The following is a 26542-nucleotide window of genomic DNA, read 5'->3' on the forward strand; positions in this document are numbered from 1 at the left end:
CAGCTGCTACTCCCCTCTTCAGCAGAGCAGTTTGCTTCTTCAAGTGCTTGAAGCATGTTCTGTTTTATTTTGGTCTTCCATTCAGCATTGTCGCTTAATGATCAGGCATTAAACACGGATAAGTCTAAATTGTGGGTGGAATGCAGTCGCTGTCCTCGAACCAATGACCAAATCTGGTTTGTATTGCTTCCACAAGAACGTCCATCAACGGAAAGAAAACAGCAATGCTGTTGCTCTGGTTTTAATGTCAGACAATCTTTTTAGAGGCATTGCAAGCGTTACACTAAATGCAATAAATTTCAACTTCTTGAAGGTAACTAACTAACTAACTGACTATAAGCATCAACAAATTGCTTTTAATCGCTGCGTGTTTCTTGATGCTTATAGTCATTAGTCAGTTACCTTCAAGAAGTTGAAATTTACTGCATTTTTATAAATATTTTCAGGTTCCTGATGAGGGCTTAAGTTAAACCGAAAATGTTTGACTGTTAAACTCATTTGTAAATATGTACAGTAAAATATATTATTATAATGCTCAACCCTGTTGTATTGTTGTGTCTTGCCTGTCTTTGGTACATATTGATTAATCGCCAAAAACAATTAATTTAGCCAAATCAGTTATCAAAAATTGCCAAAAAAGAGCCAAATCATAAATATGAAGCTAAACGTCTTAAAAAAATTGCCAGATTTCTGGACTTTGGCGATAAATTCGCCAATATGGCAACCCTTCTCCACCAAACCACAAAACAAAAGTAGAACCGCGCATGCGCATTGCTGCGCCGCTACCTGTGCGAGAAAAATGCATTATTGCGCAAAACGCAGCAAACACGCACTAAACAAGACACAAACACGTGCAGAGAAATAAACGGCAATTAAAAACTAAAATTTCAATACAAAAGTAACTTGTAACTTGTAACTGTAACTGTTGAAAAAGTGCTAAAATAGGAACTAGTTACCGCGTTTCGTTACTTTTGGAAAATAGTAACGAAGTTACCGTTACAGTTACTCAAAAAGTAACTAGTTACAGTAACTAGTTACTTTTGTAACTAGTTACTGCCCACCTCTGAACATAAGTCAAAAAATAGGCCTACTTATTTGGAAACAAAATTGAAAGGTTATCAGTAGACTAAGGTTTTTTTTTCTTAAAGCCTTTGCAATAGGCTAAGTGTAAAACTATCTTTTTCAAAGCCAATTGGCCAGTGGCCTTCTGTATGATAGTTTGCTGCAAATATAGCAAGCATGTGCTGCAAAATAAATAGCCTGTCAACGGTTGAGTCCGACAGTTATAGCCTAGGCAAAAACAGTTGGAGCTGTAGAAGTCCTTCTATTGTCAGACATAATAACAACATTTGCATCCCTTTGCTTTAAATATCTCTGTTGGAAGCATATTTTGGGATCGGTATAGGCTACAAATAAGATCTCTAATCCCAGAAGTGGTACAACAAGACATTAGCCCTATTATTAAAACAAGCACTTCCAGTGATAAAAATACCAGGAAAGCAATCAGCAAAATGGGTAGTTTCACTTTCACCCCAAAAGGCAAAGATTGTCTCAAAAATAACCAGGATTGGAGGCAAACTCAGTGCAGAAAAAACATACGCTTTGCTTCCTTCCAAGTGCTTGCTTTTTTTGTTTTGTCTCTAAAACCAACAGAACAGTTTCAAGGCGCTGGAGAGATTCCGAGCCACTAAAATGATTCCGAGTCCAAACGTTTAAGACAACTACACTTTGTCTTCAGCTTACCATCACAGCAGAGCGTTAAAAAAGAGGAAGCGTGATTCTACGGCCTACGGTGGTATAGCGAATGGACGGAAGACTAAGTCCTTGATTCTGCTAACGGAAAACGCTTTCTTCATGGATGAATGATGAGGAATAACCTTTTCTCCGTTTTTTTTACGTTTTTTAACAAAAAATATTCAAGTGTTTTCAACAAAGATAAAAAAAATCAATCTATTGATTTCCAATGAATGCAGATGAGTTTTACTAAAAGATGAAATTGTGGTGTAGGCCTATTATACCTTTGAGGCATTCAGTGTTTTATTTGCTTTGTTGGTCTCATAATTAATATTTCCGCAATCGGACTTTTTTTAATAGTCTTGCTTCAGTGGTTCTGAGTTTATCCAAATATTTAAAACCACCGTCATTCTGGCAGAATAATTTTTCCGCTTTCCGCCTAAAAAAGTTATCCGTGAATAAGTGCGAGGCACAAAATGCGACATGACATAAGTTCGAAAAATCTTAAATAAAACTCTAATCCACAACATGTGCCACTTAAATTTTACATGCATTAGATTCAGTATTAAATTACCTTTCCACGGATGTGCACCAATAGGATGGCATTTGGAAGGAACTCCCAGCAGAACGCTTCAAAGATGGAGGATATATTTACGATAAACATTAAAATAATAAGATTTTTGCAGAATTGACACCTCTTCAAACATCTTCGAATAAAACTATAATCCGCAATACGTGCCACTTAAATTTTACATGCATCGGATTTAGTATTAAATTACCTTTCCAGGGATGTGCACCAATAGGATGGCATTTAGAAGGAACTCCCAGCAGAACGCTTCAAAATGCTGGAAGATATATTTACGATAAGCATTAAAATAATAAGATTTTTGCAGAATTGACACCTCTTCAAACATCTTCGAATAAAACTATAATTCGCAATACGTGCCACTTAAACTTTACATGCATCGGATTCAGTATTAAATTACCTTTCCAGGAATGTGCACCAATAGGATGGCATTTGGAAGGAACTCCCAGCAGAACGCTTCAAAATTCTGGAAGATATATTTACGATAAACATTAAAATAATAAGATTTTTGCAGAATTGACACCTCTTCAAACATCTTTGAATAAAACTATAATCCGCAATCTACGTGTCACTTAAATTTTACATGCATCGGATTTAGTATTAAATTACATTTCCAGGGATGTGCACCAATAAGATGGCATTTGGAAGGAACTCCCAGCAGAACGCTTCAAAGATGGAGGATATATTTACGATAAACATTAAAATAATAAGATTTTTGCACAATTGACACCTCTTCAAACATCTTCAAATAAAACTATAATTCGCAATACGTGCCACTTAAATTTTACATGCATCGGATTCAGTATTAAATTACCTTTCCAGGGATGTGCACCAATAGGATGGCATTTGGAAGGAACTCCCAGCAGAACGCTTCAAAGATGGAGGATATACTTACGATAAACATTAAAATAATAAACTTTTTGCAGAATTGATACCTCTTCAAACATCTTCAAATAAAATTATAATTCGCAATACGTGCCACTTAAATTTTACATGCATCGGATTCAGTATTAAATTACCTTTCCACGGATGTGCACCAATAGGATGGCATTTGGAAGGAACTCCCAGCAGAACGCTTCAAAATGCTGGAGGATATATTTACGATAAACATTAAAATAATAAGATTTTTGCAGAATTGACATCTTTGAACCGTTCTGCTGGAAGTTTCTCACAAATGCCAACCTATTGATGCACATCCCTGGAAAGGTAATTTAATACTAAATCCGGTGCATGTAAAATTTAAGTGGCACGTATTGCGGATTATAGTTTTATTCGAAGATGTTTGAAGAGGTGATGATTCTGCAAAGATCTTATTATTTCAATGTTTATCGTAAATATATCCTCCAGCATCTTTGAAGCGTTTTGCTGAAAGTTCCTTCCAAATGCCATCCTATTGGTGCACATCCCTGAAACGGTAATTTAATACTGAATCCGATGCACGTAAAATTTAAGTGGCACGTATTGCGGATTATAGTTTTATTCGAAGATGTTTGAAAAGGTGTCAATTCTGCAAAAATCTTATTATTTTAATGTTTATCGTAAACATATCCTCCATCTTTGAAGCGTTCTGCTGGGAGTTCAGGGGCGCCGGAAGCGGGGGGGCAGGGGGGCGGATGCCCCCCTGCCCTCAATTTTTCTGCAGATGGAGGGGCAGGGGGGGCAATGGTGCCCTTTTAAAGTCATGTAAGTTACTGCACATTTTGCAATATAACAATTTCTGCTATTCGCTTTTAGCTAAATTATATTCTTTCATTTTTTCCTCAAAATAATATTTACGGCACAAAATTTTGCAACAAAGGTAAGAGGCCTTAAAACTCGTTTTTTGGCAGCCATCGTGGCCTACCGGGAGCTCCTTCTCGGCGGCCAAATCTACGTGCTTGGAGGCCAAAATACAAAATAACGATAGCACAAGTAAATAGAATTAAACTTGCAACAATGCTAAAATCATCACTTAGCGTTGTTGAAGTCTGGGCCTGGGCGACGTCCTACAATAGAATCGTTGCACCACGCAATAACTGCTTTATCGGGGGATTGTAATCCAGTACTGCGGGACCATCTAACGACACTCGCACAAGTGTCTCCAATGTGGCTGATTTTAAAGAAGTTCGCCATTCCCCTAGAATTCTTTTTAGCAACGAAAAACAACGTTCGACATGTGTTGACGATGACGGCAAGGTAATAAAATAAGTATTTCAATGATGTGAAGGACATTACCGGTACTAAAAGAAGCATAATTTTTGCAAAATATGAACAAAAAATGTTTTTTCCTCAGATGTCAACTAACCTAGTTCTCCTTTTTAACAACGATTCAATGTCCGACAACATCGAATCGACATAAAAACGACAATATTGCCAGCCGATGTAAATTAGCACTTCGGATTAAGACTTTGTTAAAATAAACGTCGGAAATTACAAACAAGACTTACAGCGCTGGTGATCGCAGATGAATATATTCCATCAATAAGTGTGGTGAAATGCAGACGGCAGCCCACATTATCAAGGATTGCCGGCTATACAGACCACCTCATGGTATGGAAGGCCTAGTTTCCATCGATGACGACACCAGGCAGTGGCTAACCAACGGATGCCCTGACAGGCCTGACATATAGCGACAACACGAGAGAAGAATAACAAATATTCCCGCACAATGCAACAATGGCGATTATGACGCGCTGACTTAATTTTGCGTCACTCTTTGATGCTACATATTTTCGACAGTTAATCCACGATCATTCTATTGCGAAATTAAATAATTGGCTAGAAGAGACCGGTGGCCAAACTTGGCCGATTGAGGAGGTAGCACTGGCGGTCATTCAAGCACTACTTAGCGGCCATGGCCGCCGGCTGCTTTAAGGCTTGGCAGTAGGTTACATCATTATAACATAGCGTGATGCCCTTCTTTGTATACCGGACACTTGTAGGCTATCATTACTCAATACATAGTGAGCTGATAGATTAGCATTATCGCTATATCTTATCTTAAAACTTGAAAAGAAATTGGCCTTTTACTAAACAAAAGTGCCCTTTTTTCGTAATCTTGCCCCCCCAGTCAAAAATCGTTCCGGCGCCCCTGTGGGAGTTCCTTCCAAATGCCATCCTATTGGTGCACATCCGTGGAAAGGTAATTTAATACTGAATCTAATGCATGTACGGGTGTAAACGCCAAGTGTAGACAAACAAAAATTGTCATAAATAAGTCAATATCGAATAGATTTCATTAAATGAGGGCTAAATAATAAAACAAAGACACACTGATTAATATCCATCGCCATTTATTCAAAATATCCACCTTTGGCATGAATTAAACGTCTGAGTCTATTTGGAACTTGGGCACATGTTGCACGCAAAGTTTTAGCATCTATTTCATCTCAGCATTTGAGCAAAGCTCGTTTAAGTGCATCAGTATTTTTGTGGAAGATTACACAGGCCTTCTGCTCCAATAGTGACCAGACACCAAAGTCCATACGGTAGGATTCAAATCTGGCGAAGATGGAGGCCAGAGTTCCTTTGACCAGAATCCCTTGAAATTGTCCTTGCAGAAGCTCTGGACCAACTTCGCGGTATGAGAGGTTGCCCCATCTTGCTGTAGTGTCAACCCGCTGTCTCCTAGACTCCTATCAACCCAGGGGACCACTGAATCCTTCTTTTTATGACTAATTTTGTTTTTATTTATGACAATTTTTGTTTGTCTACACTTGGCGTTTACACCCTGTAAAATTTAAGTGGCACATGTTGTGGATTAGAGTTTTATTTAAGATTTTTCGAACCTATATGTCATGTCGCATTTTGTGCCTCGCACTTATTCAGGGATAACTTTTTTAGACGGAAAGCGGAAAAATTATTTTGCCAGAATGACGGTGGTTATTTAAAGGCAGTGGCTATTTGACCGGCTCCGGTCTTTGAATCTGAAACACTATTTGACCGGTCATGACGTCACTACATAAGCACTTTTTTCTTTCAAAGCAAAAGACGATAAGCGCATTAAGTTTTAAATTCAACACGTTATCTTCAACTGAGTCCGTGGCGTATACGTAACGTCTCGGGCTGCCATTCTAGAGGGAAAGAGTTCGATACTATCCGGAAGCGTTCTTTTTTTTTTTTCATTTAACTAAATTTTAACCCAAAGTGCATTTTTGTCGTCAATTTTTAATTTGAGTAGCCTACAGCCTATTTTTTTAAATCTTTCCAAATGTGAGTAATAAAGTTAAGTTTTTTTAATTTGTGAATAAAAGAATAACAGTTAACCTCTCAAGTACATGTAGCTCCACACAGAGTGAAATTTACATGCCTTTTGACTCCTTTTTATTTCTTTAAAAGTAATATCTAAAAAGACATTATTGACCCAAAAAGAATGTCTAAAAAGACATTATGAAAAGCAACTACGGACAAAGGCCAGTGCTTCGATCTCCCGACCTCTTCAGCGTAGTAAAGTGAAAGTGGAAAGTTGTCTTGAAGGGTCGGTTGAGATGATGATTTGAAACTTGACTGATTGTTGTGCGACAATGACACTGGATTTAATTTTTAACTTCGGACTTCAGCGAAACGTAATCTTACAGCCTATTAGAAGGAGTGATTTTTTCAGAGAATTTGTGATAAGAAATGAAAGGAATTTGTTAAAAATAAAGACTAGAAAAAACTTTTTTAATTCGTTTTGAAACTTTTTTATTCACCTGTTGATTCATTGATATCAGTTTGTATCCTTTTGTAGTTAAAAAAAAAAAAAAAAAAAGGACGCTTCCGGATAGTATCGAACTCATTCCCTCTAGAATGGCAGCCCGAGACGTTACGTATACGCCACGGACTCAGTTGAAGAAGACGTGTTGAATTTAAAACTTAACGCGCTTATCGTCTTTTGCTTTGAAAGAAAAAAGTGCTTATGTAGTGACGTCATGACCGGTCAAATAGTGTTTCAGATTCAAAGACCGGAGCCGGTCAAATAGCCACTGCCTTATTTAAACGCCAGTCATCAACTGCAAAAACAGACGACAGTAGGGAAGTTTTTCTTCAATCAATCATTCAATGGTTTGTTTGTCATGAATAGTGCATGTTCGAAATATGCGAGTTGCGTATATACTGCGTATATCATATATCATAAAAAACGAATCGACTCAATATTATCATCCTTGGGTTAAGCGAAGTGCATTGGATTAGCAACGGTTTTTTTCAACTCTGATGAACACATTGTTTATTACTCAGACAATGATACAACAAGACGAAGAGGGGTTGGGTTTATTACAACGAAAAAAGTGTCGAAATGCATCGAAAACTATCAGGTATTCAGTGACAGAATAATGACCATACGAATTCGAGGAAAACCTTACAGTGTTACAATCAGCCAGGTATATGCTCCCACAGCAGATGCTCTAGAACAAGATTTAGATAACTTCTATGAGGATCTACATAATACTTTGAAGCAAACACCTACAAAAGATATTATATACATTATAGGAGACTTCAACGCTAAGATTGGAAGTACATTAGAACCGGGAATTACTGGCGGGTTTGGTTTGGGTCACCGAAACGAATCGGGAGAAAGATTATTTCAATTTTGCCAAGAACATCAACTTTCAATAACCAACACTATGTTTAAACAGTGTTGTACGCGTCATTGAAATAATTTGATGGCGTCAGCGCAAATTGCCTAAAAACTTTACGGCGTAAAGGACTGCGTAAGCTCTTAAAGAAATTGACGGCGTCAGCGCTAATTTCTAGCGCTATTTTTTGCCAGCGTCTCATAAAACGGAAATATTTCAACCAAGTTCAGCCTAACAATAGCTATAAATAAAGAGCAGGTATTATGTTTTGAGACTGTATTGTAATTAGCTGCTCAGCCTATTAGTTATTTCCTTGCAGAAAAACAAGCATTTTAAAACGTTTGTCTGACAATCTGCTGCGTTTGAAACGCATATTCAGGGGCGCCGGAGCGATTTTTGACTGGATGGGCAGGAGTATGAAAAAAGGGCACTTTTGTTGCTGAAAGGCCAATCTTTTTTGTAAGTTTTAAGATAAGATATAGCGATAATGCTCATCTATCAGCTCATTGTCGAGTAATGATACAAGTGTCCGCTATACAAAGAACAATGGCACGGAAGGGCATAATGCTATTTTATAATGATGTAATATAACTTACTGTGATGGAGAATTTTGTGTCGTGAATATTATTTTGAGGCAAAAATAGAACATTATAATTAGGCTAATAGCGAATAGCATAAATTGTTATAATGCAAAGTGTGCAGTAGCTTACATGACCTTAAAAGGGCACCATTGCCCCCTCTTCCCTCCCCATCCACAGAAATTTGAGGGCAGGGGGGCATTCGCTCCCCCTGCTCCCCCCCGCTTCTGGCGCCCCTGCGCATATTGTCCTTTCCAAGTGAAAACATGCGTTCCACAGCAGCGCTGGTTGGTATTGGTGTGTTGTATTTCAAAAACAAGTTGAAAACGTTTAGTTGGAAAGGTATCACTGCTCCAAGCGTGCTGTGATAGTTTAGCATGTATAAATCTTTTAACGAGGTCCACTGCACCAACATCGCTCTTTTCAGGGGCATAGAGCTCTTGAAATAAAGTAGGCTATATTCAACGTCCGCGATGCCATTCATGGATTTTTCGCTTTCTGTCTCTGATCCCTCGTTCTCAATACATGGGTGATCACCATTTGGCGAAGTTCTTCCGCATGTATTCCAGGGAGCCATTCCAACCAACGCAAAAGCCGGTAATTCAGATGAGTCGCGCTGGCCAGAATACATTGTAAAACTCTTATTGTGAAATGAGATTTTCCATGAAAACAAAAAATGACGCTTAGCGCTTGACGCTTAAAATCGGCAAAATAGTTGACGGCGCTATCACTTCCGTCAACTGAAAAATAATTTGACGGCGCTAGCCTCAGCGTCAACAAAAAGTTGACGCCGTCAAATGACGCCGTCAAATTGACGGCGTCAACGTACAACACTGTGTTTAAACAACCTAAAAGAAGATTATACACTTGGACTTCACCAAACGGACAATACAGAAATCAAATTGATTATATTTTATGCCAACAAAAATGGTTAAGCTCCACTCTGGCGACAAAGACATATCCGGGAGCTGACTGTGGAACAGATCACCAGTTGCTAGTAACCAAACTAAAAGTACGATTTTGCAACGCCGGTACAAAACAAGAAAAAAGAAACATGATATATGACACAGAACAGATTGGACCAAATTATATAGCCGAAGTTGAAAACAGTTTGAAATTTCTTAACACTGAAAATAAGCAAGCTGATATGATATGGGACAATATAAAGGAAAAGATCTTGGACGCAGCTGCAAATAATGTACCGAGTAAAAAGACATCCAAATCTGCTCAATGGATTTCCCCTGTAACAATTAAAATAGCAGAACATAGAAGGAAAGCAAAACAGAATACAATTCAAAAAGCTAAATGCTGAATTCCAAAGACAAGCTCGGAAAGATAAAAACATATAAATCAAGAAGCTACAGTTCGAACAGCATACGGAAATACAGCTTGGTTTAAAATTGAAAAAGGATCACGCCAAGGGTGCATTTTATCTCCTTCTCTATTTAATATGTACACGGAAATGGTCATGAGGAGAGCAGGGTTGAATAATTCCAATATAGGAGTGAAAATCGGTGGCAGAATTATAAACAACTTGAGATATGCAGATGACACTACCCTTTTGGCCGAGAACGCACAAGATCTTGAAGACTTAATCATCAAAGTGAAAAAAAAGTGAAAGGGCTGGATTGAAACTCAACATCAAAAAAACAAAAATTATAACAACTGGTAAAGCAGATAACATAAACATCAAGATCGAAAATCAAGAAATTGAAACAGTGAATGAATTCATATTTTTAGGCTCAAAAATAAGCTGGGATTCTAATAACTCACCAGAGATAAGGAGAAGAATGGCGCTGGGAAGAAATGCATTTGTTGGAATGAATAGCATTTGGAATGATGATGATGAAGAGCAAGGATATAAAATTAGAAACAAAAAAGAAGCTGATCAAAACTATAATATTCCCAATTGCAACTTACGGATGCGAAACATGGACAATGAACAAAACAGACAGAAGAAAGATTGACGCATTTGAATTGTGGTGTTGGAGAAGGTTACTGCGTGTTCCTTGGACAGCCAAAATAACAGATGAGAAAATTCTTGAACAAATTAAACTCGGACATATCCCTAGAAGCTAGAATCGTCAGGCAGAAACTTTCATATTTTGGCCACATAATGAGAAGCAAATCAATGGAAAAAGACATCATGCTTGGTTTGGTGAGCGGAGGAAGGGGGCGCCCAAAAACAAGATGGCTTGACACGATTGTAAATGACAGTGGTATGGGAGTGCATGAATTGAAGGAGGCTGCGTGGGATCGAGAGATGTGGAGAAAGATGGCGTATAAAGTGACCGAGAGTCGTAAACGACTGAACGGATGATGATGATGTATATACTGCAAAAGTGGTACAAGTTCCCATACTGACAAGACACGACCATACAGTTATGATTGTAAAAGGCTCCTAAGAGGGCAGATAATTTTTTTTATAAATTAAAGATAATATAGTTAAGGTTATGATTGAAACCTTAGCTTTAAAAAAACTTATAGCTATCAATTCAACTGTACAAAAGTTTACAACATTCAAATACGCCCTTTGCTGGACACCGAACGGACATGTCAATGTCCTGAACTTTATGTTCTGTACTGTACATGAACCTTGTGTTCTGTACTATATTATGTTACAGATGACAGAGAGCATTTTTTATTGACTGAAACATTTTTGTTTCACCTTGCTTTCTAGTCTTCCATCTAGGCCTAGTCAAGTTAGGCTGTTTAAAATATTATCTTCACAAAATTGTATTTCTTAAAAGTGTCTGTTAGGCTGTTTCATTAATTGGAGCTGGTATACAAGTCCCCCTCCCATTGGCAGCCCATATGACAAAGAGGAATTGACCAAAACATGTGGATTGAAGTGTGTGAACAGTAAAGCAAAGGTAAAGTAGTTTCACCCTATATGTTTGGTTGAGTCCTGTCTTTGTCATGAGTTACCAAGGGGGGGGGAGGACTTGTATACCAGCTCCCATTAATCATTAGTTTATGTTGGGCTTACTCAATTAAATAAATTTAAAGTATTGTTTTACACTTAACTTTTATAGGTTTGTTACAAAAACTTGAGCATGAAAAAAGAATGTGGCTTAAAATGTACTTGTACACAGAAGGCTGAAGATTCTATCAGTGTAAGTGTTGAAGCTGTGTTGAACAAACTAAAGCAATTAGGTGAGATAAATAGGGTATTTATTAATGTTTAATCATTTAATATAGGGTCCATGTGCATACTTACGACCATCGATGTAATTGCATCGACTTCACAAATTTGTAAATATTTTGCAATTGACAGTTAAATTACATTTTTAGAAAAAAATTGTTTTTTATAAAAATAAAATATGATATCCTGATTTTCAAGCAGTATATATATATAAAATTAAATATGTCAATGAGAAGTGCTTTTATTAGGGTCCATGTGTTGTTTCTGTCATCACATAATTTTTCGTCCATTTTTTATGCGTTGTTATTAGGTGAATTGCGCAGAAGTATATCGTCAGAATGACAGTGGTGTTTGGGCGCATTTTGGAATTAAAACGGCAGTCACAAAATGGGCTATATTGTAATTTTAATACAAACAACAATACCACCAAATTTTATACACGCTTAAAAGTATGAAAATATCTAATGAAATAGAAAAAGGTAATCGTTTAAGTTAACAAATACAATTTTCAAAAAATTGTCGCAAATACATACATAGATTATACAGCTACGATACTTCTATAAAATATTTGAAAAGTTAAATTCATTGAACATCGAAATACATCATACAATGTCATATTAGGCTTCCTGAGGAAAAAAACATTTCTTTATAGCGATTATGTGTTATTATAATTTTCAATTGAAACTCTTTTGTAATTTGTGCTGTAGCGTAGTTATTACTTATCTGCACTGCTTGCTATAAATGTATATTGAAAGCTCACATCATTTTCAAGATCATTGTAAAGAACATTCATCACTAATTTGTGACATCACATCACTTAAGTAATGTTGTTAATCAAGTAGGCTTACTCTGTGACCTATTGTGGTAGTGAAAATGTGTTTACTACTTTTTGCTATAGTTCGATATTTGTTTGGTTGTTATAGCTTAAAATCACTAAATATTTACAAAAAATATTTAATTTTCTTGTTGATTAACCCTTCTAAGTTGATAATATTCCTGTATGGTATTTTGTATTTGTTCAAGTTTTGAAACAGAGCTGACATGACTTAAAGCAGGAGTTGGCAACCTACAGTACACATGCCACACTTGGATGCTAAGTAATTCCTATCAGCATGTAACCACATTTTGATCAAAAGTCAGTTGTCAAGACAAAAATTTCACAAAGTGTTTTGTTGGTTCCTCACATGACCAGGTCATTTATTTGTTCTATATTGCTGATACTGAGCGATTGGCAAAGAACATTTAAGGCCAAGGCAAATGGACATAAAATATTTTTCATTACTGTGTCCATTTTTGAATTTTAGCTTTACAAACCAAGAAAAGAGATGAATCAGATAATCAAAAGCTATGGAAACAATACGAATATTTGGCCAATGAAATTGCTTTGCTGGTGGGTTTTGTAAGAATATTATTTCATGCATCATTTCAAAACCTTGCCAGATTTACTATTTGCATGATATTTGATATATTGAATTTATAAGAAACTCATGTTTCTTGGATGGTCAATAAACTCTCGCCGACTATCTTTAGCAGCCAAAAATAATGCCACAGGAAATAAGCAAGAAAAGGCAGTTTTATTTTTATTTTATTGTGGGCATAAAAAATTCAGTTTTTATTATCATATAAAAAATTAGTAGCCTGCTATTGTATAAAACTTAAGTTATTGCTGTTTGCACGAGCCTAAAATTTGACATTGACTATTTGTAATTAATGTGCAATTTTATAATAATAGCTTTACAATGAAAAATATTATTACTTTTCTATTTAATTATTAGTTTTGTTTTGTAAATATATCATATGTCATATTTAATAATATGCAAACAGGCAAAGCAGAGAGATGAAGTGCATGATGCCCTTGAACTTCAAACTATCAAGTCGTGCAGAAAAAGGAAGTGTTTCCAAATTCTTCCAATCCAATATGCTGATGAGATGAAAAGTAATTTGCTTAAGCATACACTTGCAAATCTTACATCAATTTTGCATCATGCTTTGTATTGTCGATGTTGTCTCTTGGTTACGTCTGAACCTAACGTGTACGTACTAAAACGATTAAGAATACTAGGCTAGGCTATTACTTTTTGTCTATGGTTGATGTCAATTGAAGATATGGTTTTGTACTGTATTATATTTTGTAGAATGAAAAAACGAGTTCTTGCCAAATTGTGAGTGAGACTTGTTGTTTCATATGCACAAACTATGGCTTACCATCAAGATGTAGGCTACATTACAATTTAGCATGCCCAGTGTAATTTAACAGGAAACTACAAACACAGCAATTTCGTAACTTTTAAGCTGAAAAGCAACTTTCTAATTTCTATCTGAAACATATTGTCACAGATATTGCTCATTTCCACAATTAAGAGGAGTTTTGCGAGAAAAGAAATATGGCATTTGGATTAGGCCTACACCCAAAAAGTTGTTCAAATTGTGTTTTGTTTGGATGGTTTATCAGGTTTTCAATCATTTTATATTTCGTATTAGCATAAATTTCAAAAAAGTGTCTCCAAACACCATGACACATATAAGCTAATTCTGCTATTATTCAATTATTCTGTTAGAGCATCTTAGCATACCGTATATATTTCAGCGGCTGTGCTTGCTGCTCGAGATACGAACAACTCGATCATTAGAGAACTGAAAGAACAGTTCATTCATCTCAGACGTGAAGTCGTTTCGTGTGAAGAGAGACATAAGAAGCTATCCGCTGAAAACACAGCACTGCTACCACAATGTCGCTCAATTCAAGGAGAATATGATGAAACGGTCGTGCAGTTAAACAAGAGAATCTCAGACAGATCCGCGTAAGTATGCGCATGGCAGGAAACAATTTGACATAAATTTTTTGTTAAGTTGAGATTTTTATTTTTAGATGTTTTTTAATGAGACCAATTACAAGCGATAAAAGGTGCCAGGTATCTTGTTTCGGACTTATAAAAATGCCTGCTATTGAAAGAATTGAAATGATGTGTATAGAAAACATTTGTACATTCCAATTTCAACACAGCTTGTGTTTTGTGATAAGATTGTGAGATCTTCAGCAATGTGCAGATGGGGCATTAACATTACCAAGAAAAGTGTTGCGACTTTTGCAGCCAACAGATAAAGTTGAATGAATCACGTCAAATGCTGCACGAGTTCCAACATCAAATTGATGAGATCGACGACGGTATGCTCGAGTTGGCCGAAGACATAGGCGAGGAAAGGCAACAAGCTATCGCCACCAGAACAGATTTGAACCAGGAGATTGTAAGTTCAGTTTTTTTTTAATGTTGATGATAATTTTGAATTCTCTCCAGTCCTAATGTTAAGAAATTGTTTTCACGTACAAAAACAATGCAAATTGTAATGGACATCACTGTGGTCAGGGTTGTGCTGATGAGGCCTAGCTTGCTGAACCAGCTTCCCCACAGCTTGGTGTTGTCAAATGTGCATAAGTTAATTTTATTGTAGAAATAGAATGTTTGCAGCTTCAAACAAAAGTGCTCCATGCGTCATAGTTGAGTCTGTAACAATGACCAAAGCTTGAGAAGAGCCATTAACAGTTAGCCAATCTCTAGGTTTCTTATTTAAGCAATTGTCAGGCACAGATTTATTCTGATTGAAAGTTATCTTCAAATTTATTTCTATTTATCTTAATTTCTATTTTGTATCAGATTCAAAGTGGTCCATATCAATGCGCGATTCATAGATAATTAGATATCCCAACGATGTAACAAACGTTGAAAATGTGTTTAGTTTCAATCTTTTCTAATTGACATTTACTATTTTCGTGACAAGTTGTGTCTGCCGTCTGCGGAAGTATTATTGTTTTGTTTTCTACTTGTGTTGGTATACTTGGGTTTTTCATTTCCTAAATTTTCATGAACCTTGGAAAACGTGAAATTTATAACTCCATCTGGGGAAACATTACATCATCATCATCATAATCCATCGTCGGTTTGTTCCCCACTAGTGGGGGTGGCCGATTGTTTCCGCGCAGCAATTGTTTTAATCCCTTTTCTCCATTTCACCCTGTTCCTTGCATCTTCCTCCTTCAGTCCGACTTTTTTAAACTCATCCTTCACTTGTTGTTTCCACGTTCTTCTTGGACGACCGCGTTTCCTCTTCCTATCCACCTTTAGATCTAGTGCCTTTCTAAGAAAACTTCCTTCCTCCCTCCTTATCACATATAACCGAAGAATTTCTATTTAGCCTGAAATGTTTTTTTTTTATGTTGAATGAAAATTTTCGGCAAGTCTATTTATCCTGTTTTAATTTACGTTACGTTTACTTGATGTTCAGCCTGATTCATTCAAATTTATGCTTCCAAATTAAAAAATAATTACTGTTACAGAAATATTTTTGCCTTAGTAACAAAATTGTGACAATGGATGTCTCTGTTTTTCAAATCCGGGAATTGGAAAACCAAAAAAGTAACCAAATCCTTGAAAATCCCAATATCTCGGAGTTCAAAGCCTAGTTTATAAAATCCCAACATGAATATTTACAGAAAGAAGTGGAAGAAGCCCTTGCGGAGCACAACGCAGTAATCGCCGAAGAGAAAAGGTATAAATTTTAACTCAACGTAACATATCGAAACACGAAAAATAACCTTTGGATGTCAGAATCAACTTGTCAGCTAAATATTGTTTCACTGATTCAAGAGTGATAAACGAACTGCATTCGATACAATGAATAACATTCGTCTTCGGTTGCTGTTTGTTTCATTTGTTATAAACACATCGATGTTTCCATTCTAGGCCAACATTATTTGGTTCTGTAAGCATAGATTAGATTGAGAACGGTTATTTATAACCCAAACTTTTAAATATTGTCATCAATATCATTGATAAATAGTAAAAATATAATAATAACTATTTAGGTCTGTGACATGGTGTAGATTTTACATGCCGAGCTGGCTGTCATACATTCGTAGATCGTTGTGAGATTGTCACCAAAAACTTGTCTTTGGAGTTAAGACAGCTTGCTGTGATTGTGAAGTTGCATTTGGGTTGTGACGTATATGTGGCTCCATGCGGTAGTCCCTAACACAGTGTTCCTTGCAGGCTCAACCGCACCTACATGGAACTCACCTTGTCAAAAGCGAGCAAGATATGCGGAATGAAAAAGGTAAGGCGTTTCTTCTGATTTTCAAGTCCATTTATTTCCATTCCATTTAAGGATTTTCATTTGGATGAAGAGTTATATGCCTGTTTCGTTGTGTCCTAACAAAGACAACCTTTGATTACTGGGAGGCAATGACTACAACAATTATTGCTGTTGGCAGGAAATTGCAGAATTGGAAAACGCCATACCTCTGCTCAAGAAGGAAGGCAAGAAGTTAATTACTAGAATTAACCGAAAGCGAAAAACCATTACGGAAATTGGGGATGCAAGGTAAATTTTTCTACTGAACTTCTAGTTAATTTCAAAAATAATTTTATATTTTTGAATAGGCACAAAAAGCAAAAGAAAATGGTTGAGACGTTCTTGTAGGTTTGTTTCAGTTATGTTACTTTTAGTTATAATTAGATCAATTTTTTTCACACGATCGTCTTGCACTGTAGTTTGTACGTACCTCTTATTTCGCATTTTATTATTCACTTCTTTCCTAGCGTGGGACTTCAAGCCAACATTGAAAAAGAGACGACGCAATACATGGAAAAAGTCAATGCATTGGAAGAGACACTGGAAAATGTATGTCTTGTCTTAACCTTGTTTGTTTAACAATTCTTACCACAAGCGGGCAAGTGTCTTGAAATGAGATGGCAAGTAAAGAGCTCTAGACTTGCTGGTCATAATTTTGCTACGTTTTTCAACCAATTGTTCATTTTCTTCGCAAGATGTTTATGTTTATCAAGATCCTTTATCATGAAAAGAAAGTGATTTGCTTTTCGTAAAAACCAGCATTTTAGAGTAAATTCAGCTTTCTGGTGTAACATTTTTAAGCAACCGATTGAGAAATAAAATCAAAATTGCCTCCAAGTTTGGATGTAAACGATAGCATACTGGGAAACAAAATAGCTTCTTTTTACATTAATTCAACGGCTGCAGACGTTGTGAAAATTGAATTTTGCAAGCTGAGATAGAGTTTCAGGAGTAAGTTAGTGGTTTTGTGCTACAGCTACGCAAGCAATCCGACGAAGCTAAAAGCGAAAACAAGGAGATTGTGAAGGATAGAACCACAATTCTTCTTCAGCAAGAGAAGCTGAAAAAAACTTTCAAGAAACTTGTCCAAAAAGTGGAAGCACTGTCAACGATGTAGGCCCATTATTTTATTGCTATACCGTTTTTAGCGTTCCTGTAGTTTCCATGTCAGGTTGAAACTAGCTCGATAAGTTTCATTTCTGCTTTTTATCTGCCATTTTCTTAGAAAACCAAAGAAAATTAAGATATTGTATAATGTATGTATATCCATTCCCATAGCAAATCAACCGTTTTTTACATTGATTCAACTTTTGTAGACGCCTGCATTGATTCAACGTCTGCAGACGTTGAATCAATGTAAAAAACGATTGATTTGCTGTCTGGATTTTGTGACTAGCGATAGATTCTCCTTAACTACAAGAGGCAGATAACATTGTTTATTAATTTTTTTTATAATCCATGATGAATAAGAATTGCTTAAATTTTGTGTCTCCCTTGTGAAATCCACTTCAAAATTTAGAGAGATCCTGTGTTGAGTTTAAGCTTTGTTGATGCTGGCCGCTGAAGCTAACTACCTAATTTAGATTCTTGAAAATTTTGCTCACAAATTGCAGGGAAAACTTCATTTAATTTGGCAATTTATTCCAGCCATGCAGAGCTGAAGAAAGAATTGGCAAAGTTAGGTCATGAATTTTTGTCGACACAAGAGAAGAATCAGAAAAAAATGGAACAAATAGAAGGTTCCAAGAAACATCACAGGTATATATGTCACTGGCCATCAGCCAACAGTTAAAACTTGTAGACTGATTGTGATTATTCTATGTGTGCATTAAGTTGCGATGTTTTGCTTTCGTTGAACGTTTCTTAAATTTGAACAACGATTTCTAAAAATGTGTTGTTCATTTGTAAGTGCAAAAAATTACAACTGTGATTGGAATATATGGTCTGTTAAATTTTCTCGATCAGCCACCAAGCCAAAACTTGAGTAGCAAACCGGGCTGCAGGGAACGGTGCTTATTAACTTGGCAACACTCATAAAATTTATTCTTTACAACATATCACTGACTGGTGGCCAGGGTTGCCAAGTTCCTGCTTCAGAAGCAGATCGAGGAACAGAAGAAAACACTTGGAGTGGAAAAGCAGGACAGGTAAAATTAACAAAAAGTAGTAGGCTAATTACGTATTTCCTCAGGCAGCAAAATCCGCCATTTTACATTGATTTAACGTCTGTCTGTAGACGTTGAATCAATGTAAAAATGACTGACTTTGCTTTCTGGGTCGTATTAAATGTAAGGCGACAGAAAGATTCATTAGATGAGAGACGCAGATGCGGTTTGCAGGTTATCGAAAAATGTTTAAAAATCTAACTAGTAAGAAATAACATAATCCATGATGAAGTAATGCAGCAGACAAATCAGTTAATTGGCAGCTTGTTTGCCACAGTTTGCGTTGCGCTGGGCTAGAAAAAGACTTTTCTCGTGATTGCATGCCACAATGGAACAACTCCTTATTTAGCTGAAGAGTTTTGCAATTAAACTTCAAGATTATGTCACTCTTCAATATTAACCCTTTTATGTCGTTTGCGGTCACTTTATGTCCAGGATCGAAACACAGAAGCTCCGAGATGAATCCGAAGATGCTTTGGAAGAATTTGTGAAGGAAGAGGCGGAATATATGAGTCAGAAAGCTGAAGAGCTTGACAACGCAGCTTCGGATCATATTAAACTCACTGACAGGGTAAGCCTTAAGAAAATAATAAGCCAGCTAGCAAATCCACCTTTTTTTGCAGTAATTCAGTGTCTGCACGCTCATGAGGATCATGAGGGAAGACAAACAACTTTTAAAGTTCAATGTAATTGCAATGGTCAGATTACAATCGGAAAGTCATTTTATCCGTTGGCATTTGCAGGGTTTGCACTTACTTCGTGAGAATGTTAGCAACAAATCCTTGGTTGATACGCTTCGTGAGAAGCTGGATGACACTCAAGTAAAACTATCGGGTTTCAAATCTTACACGGAACAAGAGCTTTTGAAGATAGAAAAAAATTTGAAGCTCATACAGAATGAAGAAAACAGATTATTAGAACTCTACAACTGTAAGGAAGGGTTGTAGATTGTAGAAGCTGTGTTTGTTTTTGACCTTGATAAGGCATTTCTGTTACTATGTTAGATTTGCATACAAACAAATCTGTGATACCTAATCTTTGTTTAGTTTTGGTCATTTCTAACAGTTATCAAAATAGGCAATTCTCAAAACTATCGGTGGGTATGAGTGAAAATGTAGCACTTTTCTTCCTGTTTTCCACATCATTTCCTGGATGTCGGGGTAGGACGGGGTCTAGCAAGGCACATCCTCAGCTTCTGCTCATCACGATCCAGGGAGCTTGTGTTGGTCATCCGACACCGCTTCCTGTCATCCTTTATGTTCTCAGTTTCGGTCTTCCTGGGATATCCAGGTTTCTTTGTGCTAGGAACTGGTACATCTCGGCAATGGTTTATCCGTCCGCTGCTCTTTTTAACATGCCCAAAACAACTTTATCCAACATGTCCAAACACTTACTTTAGGTATAAACTTTAGTGCTCCAATTTTGTTCTTTTTGTCGGAAAATCAATTTCGTTTACAGACCCTTTGAAATAGATGATTATTTTAAACTGAAAAAGAATTGATGCTGCTTAGATATTGAAAGGTTTGTGGCAAATTTGCTTTAGCAATCTTGGTGTACTACTTTTGTTTTTAGCGAAACAACCGGGATATTTCAAGTTGAGACAAGAAGTCAACACATTAGATGAGGAACTCCAGGAACAGAAGCAGAAAGAGATCACCATGTCCAACAAGCATATGACTTTGATACAGAAGAAGAATCGCGCCAAAATGTTAATCGGCAAACTTCACAAACCAATGGTAAGCTTTCCAACTGGTTTTGTTATACTTTCGTTATTTAACGTTACTAAGATGAATGTAAAAATCAAGTTCGTTGTTGATTTGTAAACAGAATACGAAACGAGCTCAACTGTACGAGCATACTTTTCACTGCAAAAGTAGATCGTTGTTGAAAAGTAATCATGGAAATACTAAGTTTCTAAAATTGTTTTACAATACAGACAGAACTCAACATAGCATTTAACATGATGAAAGAAACCAAATAGCAAACGTTTTCGGCTATATTATTAGCCCTCGTCAAGCCATTAAAAAAAAATTCTACAATAAATACGAAATGCTAGAGAACATACAGTATTGCACAGAAAACTGCAAGTTTTTTATCGTGTTACTGATTTTTATCTGCGCTATAGGTATTTGCATCCTAAAAAGCATTTCAGATGGCTTTAGTTTAAACCAACGAATCCCATTGAAACTTTTAACTTGATCCTTATCAACAGGAAGAAATGAAATCTCAAATGAAATCCCTTCGAAAAGAAGGTGTCAATCAGTTGGAAAAGCATTCCACTCAGAGCAGCATTTTGGAGACCGGAATGTATTTCATCACTCATAAGCTGGAGGCCATAATGCATGAGAACGAAGTGTTGGTTGAGGTAGGTAATGAGGAAGCCTTTGTAAAACAGCAAATTCAAGTTGTTGGTTTGAATCTTTATTCTAGGACTGAGAATGCCTCGGATGAGTTATTCCAGCCAGTTTTCGCACGCTTGTGGAAGTTTTGAACCACTGACGACGCAGGCCTAGTTACCGAGATTGGCAGACTGAAGTTTCCGATCGTTGAAATGTTGTTTTTGAATTATTCCATCCACTAGGCACCGCTGAATGAAGAGCGGTCATTCAATGCGTTACTCAAGCGCACACTCCGAGAGCCGAACTAACGCTGTTTGACTTTGACGTTTTTTCGCGCGCAAAGTCGGACGGTTAACGAACTGGGCGGATAAGAACCAACTGATTTTGGGAATGGATTCTTGATGGCTCCGTAGCTGGAGCCAAACAGCCTCCTTCATTCCATAGTTTCCTGTGGTACAATTAACTGTAGTTTTCTACTTTTGATGGTACAAGCATAATCGTTTTTTTTTTTTTATTTCCTTTGCTTTTTCGGACACGTGCTTTGCTCTTCCAGCACACGGATGAGATATCAGGCGATGCAGCAGAGCTAAAAGCTGACATAGAAATCAACACCTTGCATCAAAAGAATCTCTGTCATGTTCTCACGGACATCGATGAACAACTGCAGGTTGCATGGGATTACGCCGTTGCACTTCAAAAACAATTAGCCGAAGACGTAAGAAGCCTTTTAGCAAGTTATGGCTACAGCTCTTTGCTTTAATGTTCTAGAATCATACTTTCTTTGCAATTATCTTCCATGAAGCTATTGAACCCTGTGTGTCGCGCAATTGATAAAAAACGCGCCAAGTGTGGTTTGATATCGCGATCTCATAATTCCTTACCGGTGACAGTACCATTGTTAGAGCACACATCTTCACACCAGCACGTTGCAGTGTTGATTGCAAAGGAACTGTAGTGTGTAGATAATGTCACATTCTGTGCTAACAAGAGTGGTCTGTTTTAAATCGTTTCAACGGCGACAAGTCTAACAACGATTCATGAAATGACAAGGGAATATCGAAAATTGTAATTTTCGTATATTGGTGGATTTAGGAGATTAGCATTTGGAGAAATACTCCCCCAAACTCCAATCCCATTTACTCCCTAATTCCTAAAATCCCAATCCCCCTATATGCATCAATTCCTCAAAATTATTCGACCAACTGCCGAGCCACGGTTTCAACGTCGCCGAACGTTGTAATAGCGTACAAAAAGCAACTTATGCTGACTTTGGATCTACTGAAATGCCAACGAGCTATCTTTCTCAGGGCCACGTTACCATGGACTGCCTGGCCATCGTCCAGCAAGACACCAAAGAGAGGTCCGACCGCCTGGCTGGGATCACCACCGACCTACGTACTGATCTTGAAGATTTGAACAATATCATGGACGGCGGCAAGGATAGGAAGCCAGAAGGTATCATTGACTTGAAGTTTCGTAAACTAGAGTTGTCGGTTTTGGGCTTGAATTTGAAAAAAAGTATTTCTGATTCGGGTCTAAATTATAGTTTTGGTCATTTTGCATGAGCGAATTTTATGCCCGCAAGGTACGAAGCACCTCCCAGCAACATTGAACTTAGAAATAGATCCTTAACGATGTCGCACTCATATCGAAATTCGTATCCTTATTATGTAACAAGCTACTGTCAATCAATCGATTGTTGCTTACAACCGTTGGCTACATGTCGTCTTTCGGCCACATGTCGTCTTTCGGCTACTTTTTCTTAATTTCGGAAAGTTGCTTTCGAGTTTTTCAACTTAATGCTCTATGTCAAACCACTTACTCAATTCATTTAAGTCTTGCTTGTCGTTATTGACGTTTTTAGTGTGAAATTATCTGAAATTTTAATATTGAGTTGACATTGTTGCAATCAGCCGACTCTGCAAAGATGATGTCTCTTTTTTGATAACGATATCAACTGGATGTTTACCAATGGAGCTTCCTACGTGGCTTGGATATCTTCTTCGTTGCCTTTATTTTCCTACTGGCCATATTTAGAAATTGCATCTTTTAAAATCATCAATTCATGTCGGTAGTTTCCACTTGTAGCAAAGTTTGTAGATACGCCGCTTAAACAACTGATTTATACTTTTGATTAACACGCCACTGGTGCACTTTCGATCGAAAAATGCACCACCACCAGTTTAGGTTAAAACGTTAAAGCAAGCGATGAGTTTACATCGAATTTTCTTTTAAAAAAAGGTGTAAATGAAACGAATCGTAAGCCTCAGAGTTTTGATCTCAAACAAGCTTCGAACGTTTCACGTGGTAAGCTGTTGCCAAATATTTACTCGATTAGAATAGTCGTATGACAGTTGTTGACTTCATTTGAGTTGATAGATTTTCTTAGATTATCTTAGATTTTTTATTTATTTTCTTAGATTATCTTTTTCCTCATCGCCTCAAAAAGAGGCGATGAGGAAAAAGATAGTCACTTTACCTACAATATCATTGGCCTCGTCAGTTCTTCCTCCAACAGACGAGATTTACAGTTTGAATCGGACACGGGGACATACTTTATTTTAATATTTAATAATTAAAAAGTAGTTATATTTTTCTCGTATCGTAACGTATGTTTAGAGAAACCTAATGAAATGTCTTTCATTATTAGAGACTAGAGACCCGCGCCGACGCTCCTCCGTTAGAACGAAGAAGAGCTCCATCCACCAGGATGAAAAGCTTCTCCGTGCCAGGCGAGCATCATCGCGGCTCATCGCGCACTCCAACCGCCGCAGCACCATCAACGCTTTGTCGGTCGACTCGAGCCGACAACGTCGCTTCAGCGCAGCTATATTGCGACCGAGTCTCATCGGTAGCGATGTGTCGAGCGCAAGGAACCGACCAGTCAACAATACGGAATCAGGAGCGGAGATCACCTCACCATCCGTGACTTTCAAGCAACCATCAGTGGAACGTTTGATGACTATTCATGTTCCAGGGTTGGAACCACATTTAAAAACCAGCAGTGTGGCAACCGGTTAAAACCAGTAAGAGTCGGTTTACGGTGGATTCTAATTTAAAGTTTTCTTTAACTTTTCTTGCAATGCTAGTTGTAACGAGGCATCAACAAATATCCTTAAGGTTTGCATGGTTTCATATACTGTGCGTTGAAAGATCGGAAAACCAATAACGACATTAGTTTTAAGACTAATACGATTTGCTGGTATTTTAAAAACCTTTCACGGTGTGGATTGGAATCTGTGTAAATATCTTTGAAATTATTTTTTGTAACAAAGTCCCTCTTCGTCTTGCCCGCTTCCATGCAGGATTCATGTCTGCGCGACACAGCTTTGCAAGCACTGGATAGATTTGTTCCAGTTAATGAAATTCTAAGGGATGATTTGAATGTGAAACAACTCAAAGGCGGTGTGGATACAGATTTGCTGTGGCGTTCGCTACACTCAAGTACTCAACTCATCTCTTCACGTTCAAAATATGCCGGTTATTGCTTGCGTGAATCAGTGAAGATACTTTGAAGGAATGTTGAGCGAACACGCCACACAGTTTGAAACTGGATGGCTGGAAAAAGAAGCTGTTGGAATAGTGGTAGTTACTAAACTACAGCATTTAATCGACAAACGTTTAATTAATATTTAAGCTTTTATGCCCCTCCTTCTACCAAGGATATAGGAAGCCATCTTTTTCACAGTAACCCTACATGACCGTTGTTGTTTTGACGCTCTAATTCACGGGTCGGCAACCTTTAGCATTCAAAGAGCCATTTGGTCTCGTCTCCATCAAACTAAAACCTGCTTTGAGCCGCACCATCTAATTGACTGCTTACAGAAAAAACCTAGCGCTTACAGGAAAGCCTTTTGTTCGAGTTATTCGGCCGCACCCTGTAAAACTGATTTGTAGTTACATTCCAACAGCTGTCAACTCTTAACATGACTGGGAAACACAACTAATCGGTTAATCGAAAACGCAACCACAATAGTACCAAATTTTTTACTTTTTGGTGCTCCAGAGTACCAATCGGCAACACTGGCTACAAAGGTAAAGTGTTGCACCTCCTTTTCGCCACTGCTCGGTTTTTGATTATTGCCCCACAATGGTTTAATTGTGACACGAACTAGTACAAAAAAGTATCACGTGAGACAGAGCGCAAATATAAAAGAGCCGCAGGTTGCCGACCGCTGCTCTAATTCATCGGAAACGATATTTTAAAACTTGTAAAAATGAAGCTTTATTGAGTCGCCTGTAATGAGGGAATTTGCAATCAACATCATATTTGCGTCACTTTACGAAATATCATTTTAATTGACCTCCTTCTTTCGACAAAGTGTTATACTATCGAAGTTTGTTGTTGTATGTCCTCTCTGCTATTAACCAAACAGCAATGTCAGTAGCTTTTACAGTAGTGTATCTCGTGCAATTGGATTCCTATTACTGCAATACTCAACTTGCCATACATTTCATTACAGCATCGCGCTAGATATGCTGTGTGGCCATTTCATTCAAACTTTTTCACTGAAATTCAGTTTGATCTATGCCTCTCTTGTGATTCCCGTGATCTTTTTCGGTTAAGTTGTTCTAGTTCGGTTTGCTAAATATTTTTTCATATACTCTTTATCTTTCGATTTACTTTGAGTTTGGTTTAGGCTATATATATTTTTATGTATCTTTTATTTAGTCTTTTAAGTTTTTTTTAGTTTATTTATTATTATCTTACTTAATATCCACTTTTTGTGCTTGAAATTTAATATTATATATTTGCCTTGTTTCCTGCCATTGCCACAAATTTTTCTGGTGTATTTTGTGCAAAAATTTTTTTATTTTTTTTGTGCGTTTCTATGATAACTATAGGGCGACAGGCCTACCTTTGTTGTAACTGGGATTTTTCGTCTTTCGTTTATTCATGACAATTATTAATTCATAAGTTTTTATTATACTTTTATGTTAAACACTTGAAGCATATCGTATTTAAAAATGCATTGAATATTTTATACTTGTATGAATACTAATCTTTCTTTATGTTGCCATATTCAAATAAATTCCTTGCTAGGTTTAAAGGTCTGCCATGTAATTTTACACGTTAGGTGGCGATAAAGCACACTAGTTAACCAGGAATCATCAAAGCGTCAAGTTCGACTAAATTAAAATCACCAGCATCATTTGTAATCATAATACAAACTACTTCTCACCCAAAGCACAAGCAAAGACCAGGTGTGTGCTGTTTTCATCTTTAAGTAAAAAAAAAGGTTGCTCTGTCAGTATTGTAGCGTCTAAATCTATTGAGAAGACTTTCCATTGGGTTATAAAGTAGAGCTCACTTTTCGAAAACAAATCTACATA

General features: G+C 37.0%; 1 protein-coding gene across 1 annotated transcript; it reads left to right on the top strand.

Moving 5' to 3' along the window:
• The first annotated feature begins 11488 nt into the window (after positions 1-11488).
• On the top strand, positions 11489-26250 carry LOC145780552 (uncharacterized). Its single transcript, XM_082592178.1, has 20 exons — positions 11489-11588; positions 12882-12967; positions 13402-13513; positions 14165-14378; positions 14670-14823; positions 16067-16122; positions 16623-16686; positions 16844-16953; positions 17172-17253; positions 17681-17817; positions 18352-18462; positions 18780-18851; positions 19305-19440; positions 19613-19799; positions 20442-20605; positions 21082-21234; positions 21762-21923; positions 22516-22663; positions 23450-23515; positions 23859-26250. Exons 1-20 carry the CDS (start codon positions 11489-11491, stop codon positions 24227-24229), a joined length of 2685 nt encoding a protein of 894 aa, XP_082448304.1. The 3' UTR covers positions 24230-26250.
• The last annotated feature ends 292 nt before the right edge of the window (positions 26251-26542 follow it).

Source organism: Aplidium turbinatum, chromosome 12 (assembly GCF_918807975.1).
Source record: "Aplidium turbinatum chromosome 12, kaAplTurb1.1, whole genome shotgun sequence".
NCBI lineage: Eukaryota > Metazoa > Chordata > Ascidiacea > Aplousobranchia > Polyclinidae > Aplidium > Aplidium turbinatum.

Bases quoted from the DNA above. Each gene is read 5' to 3' on its own strand.
- LOC145780552 (XM_082592178.1), top strand. From the start codon at position 11,489: ATGAAAAAAGAATGTGGCTTAAAATGTACTTGTACACAGAAGGCTGAA. The intron at 14,379-14,669 runs GTAAGTATGCGC...CGACTTTTGCAG, and splicing joins AGAATCTCAGACAGATCCGC to CCAACAGATAAAGTTGAATG. The intron at 22,664-23,449 runs GTATCATTGACT...TTTTAAAAAAAG, and splicing joins CAAGGATAGGAAGCCAGAAG to GTGTAAATGAAACGAATCGT.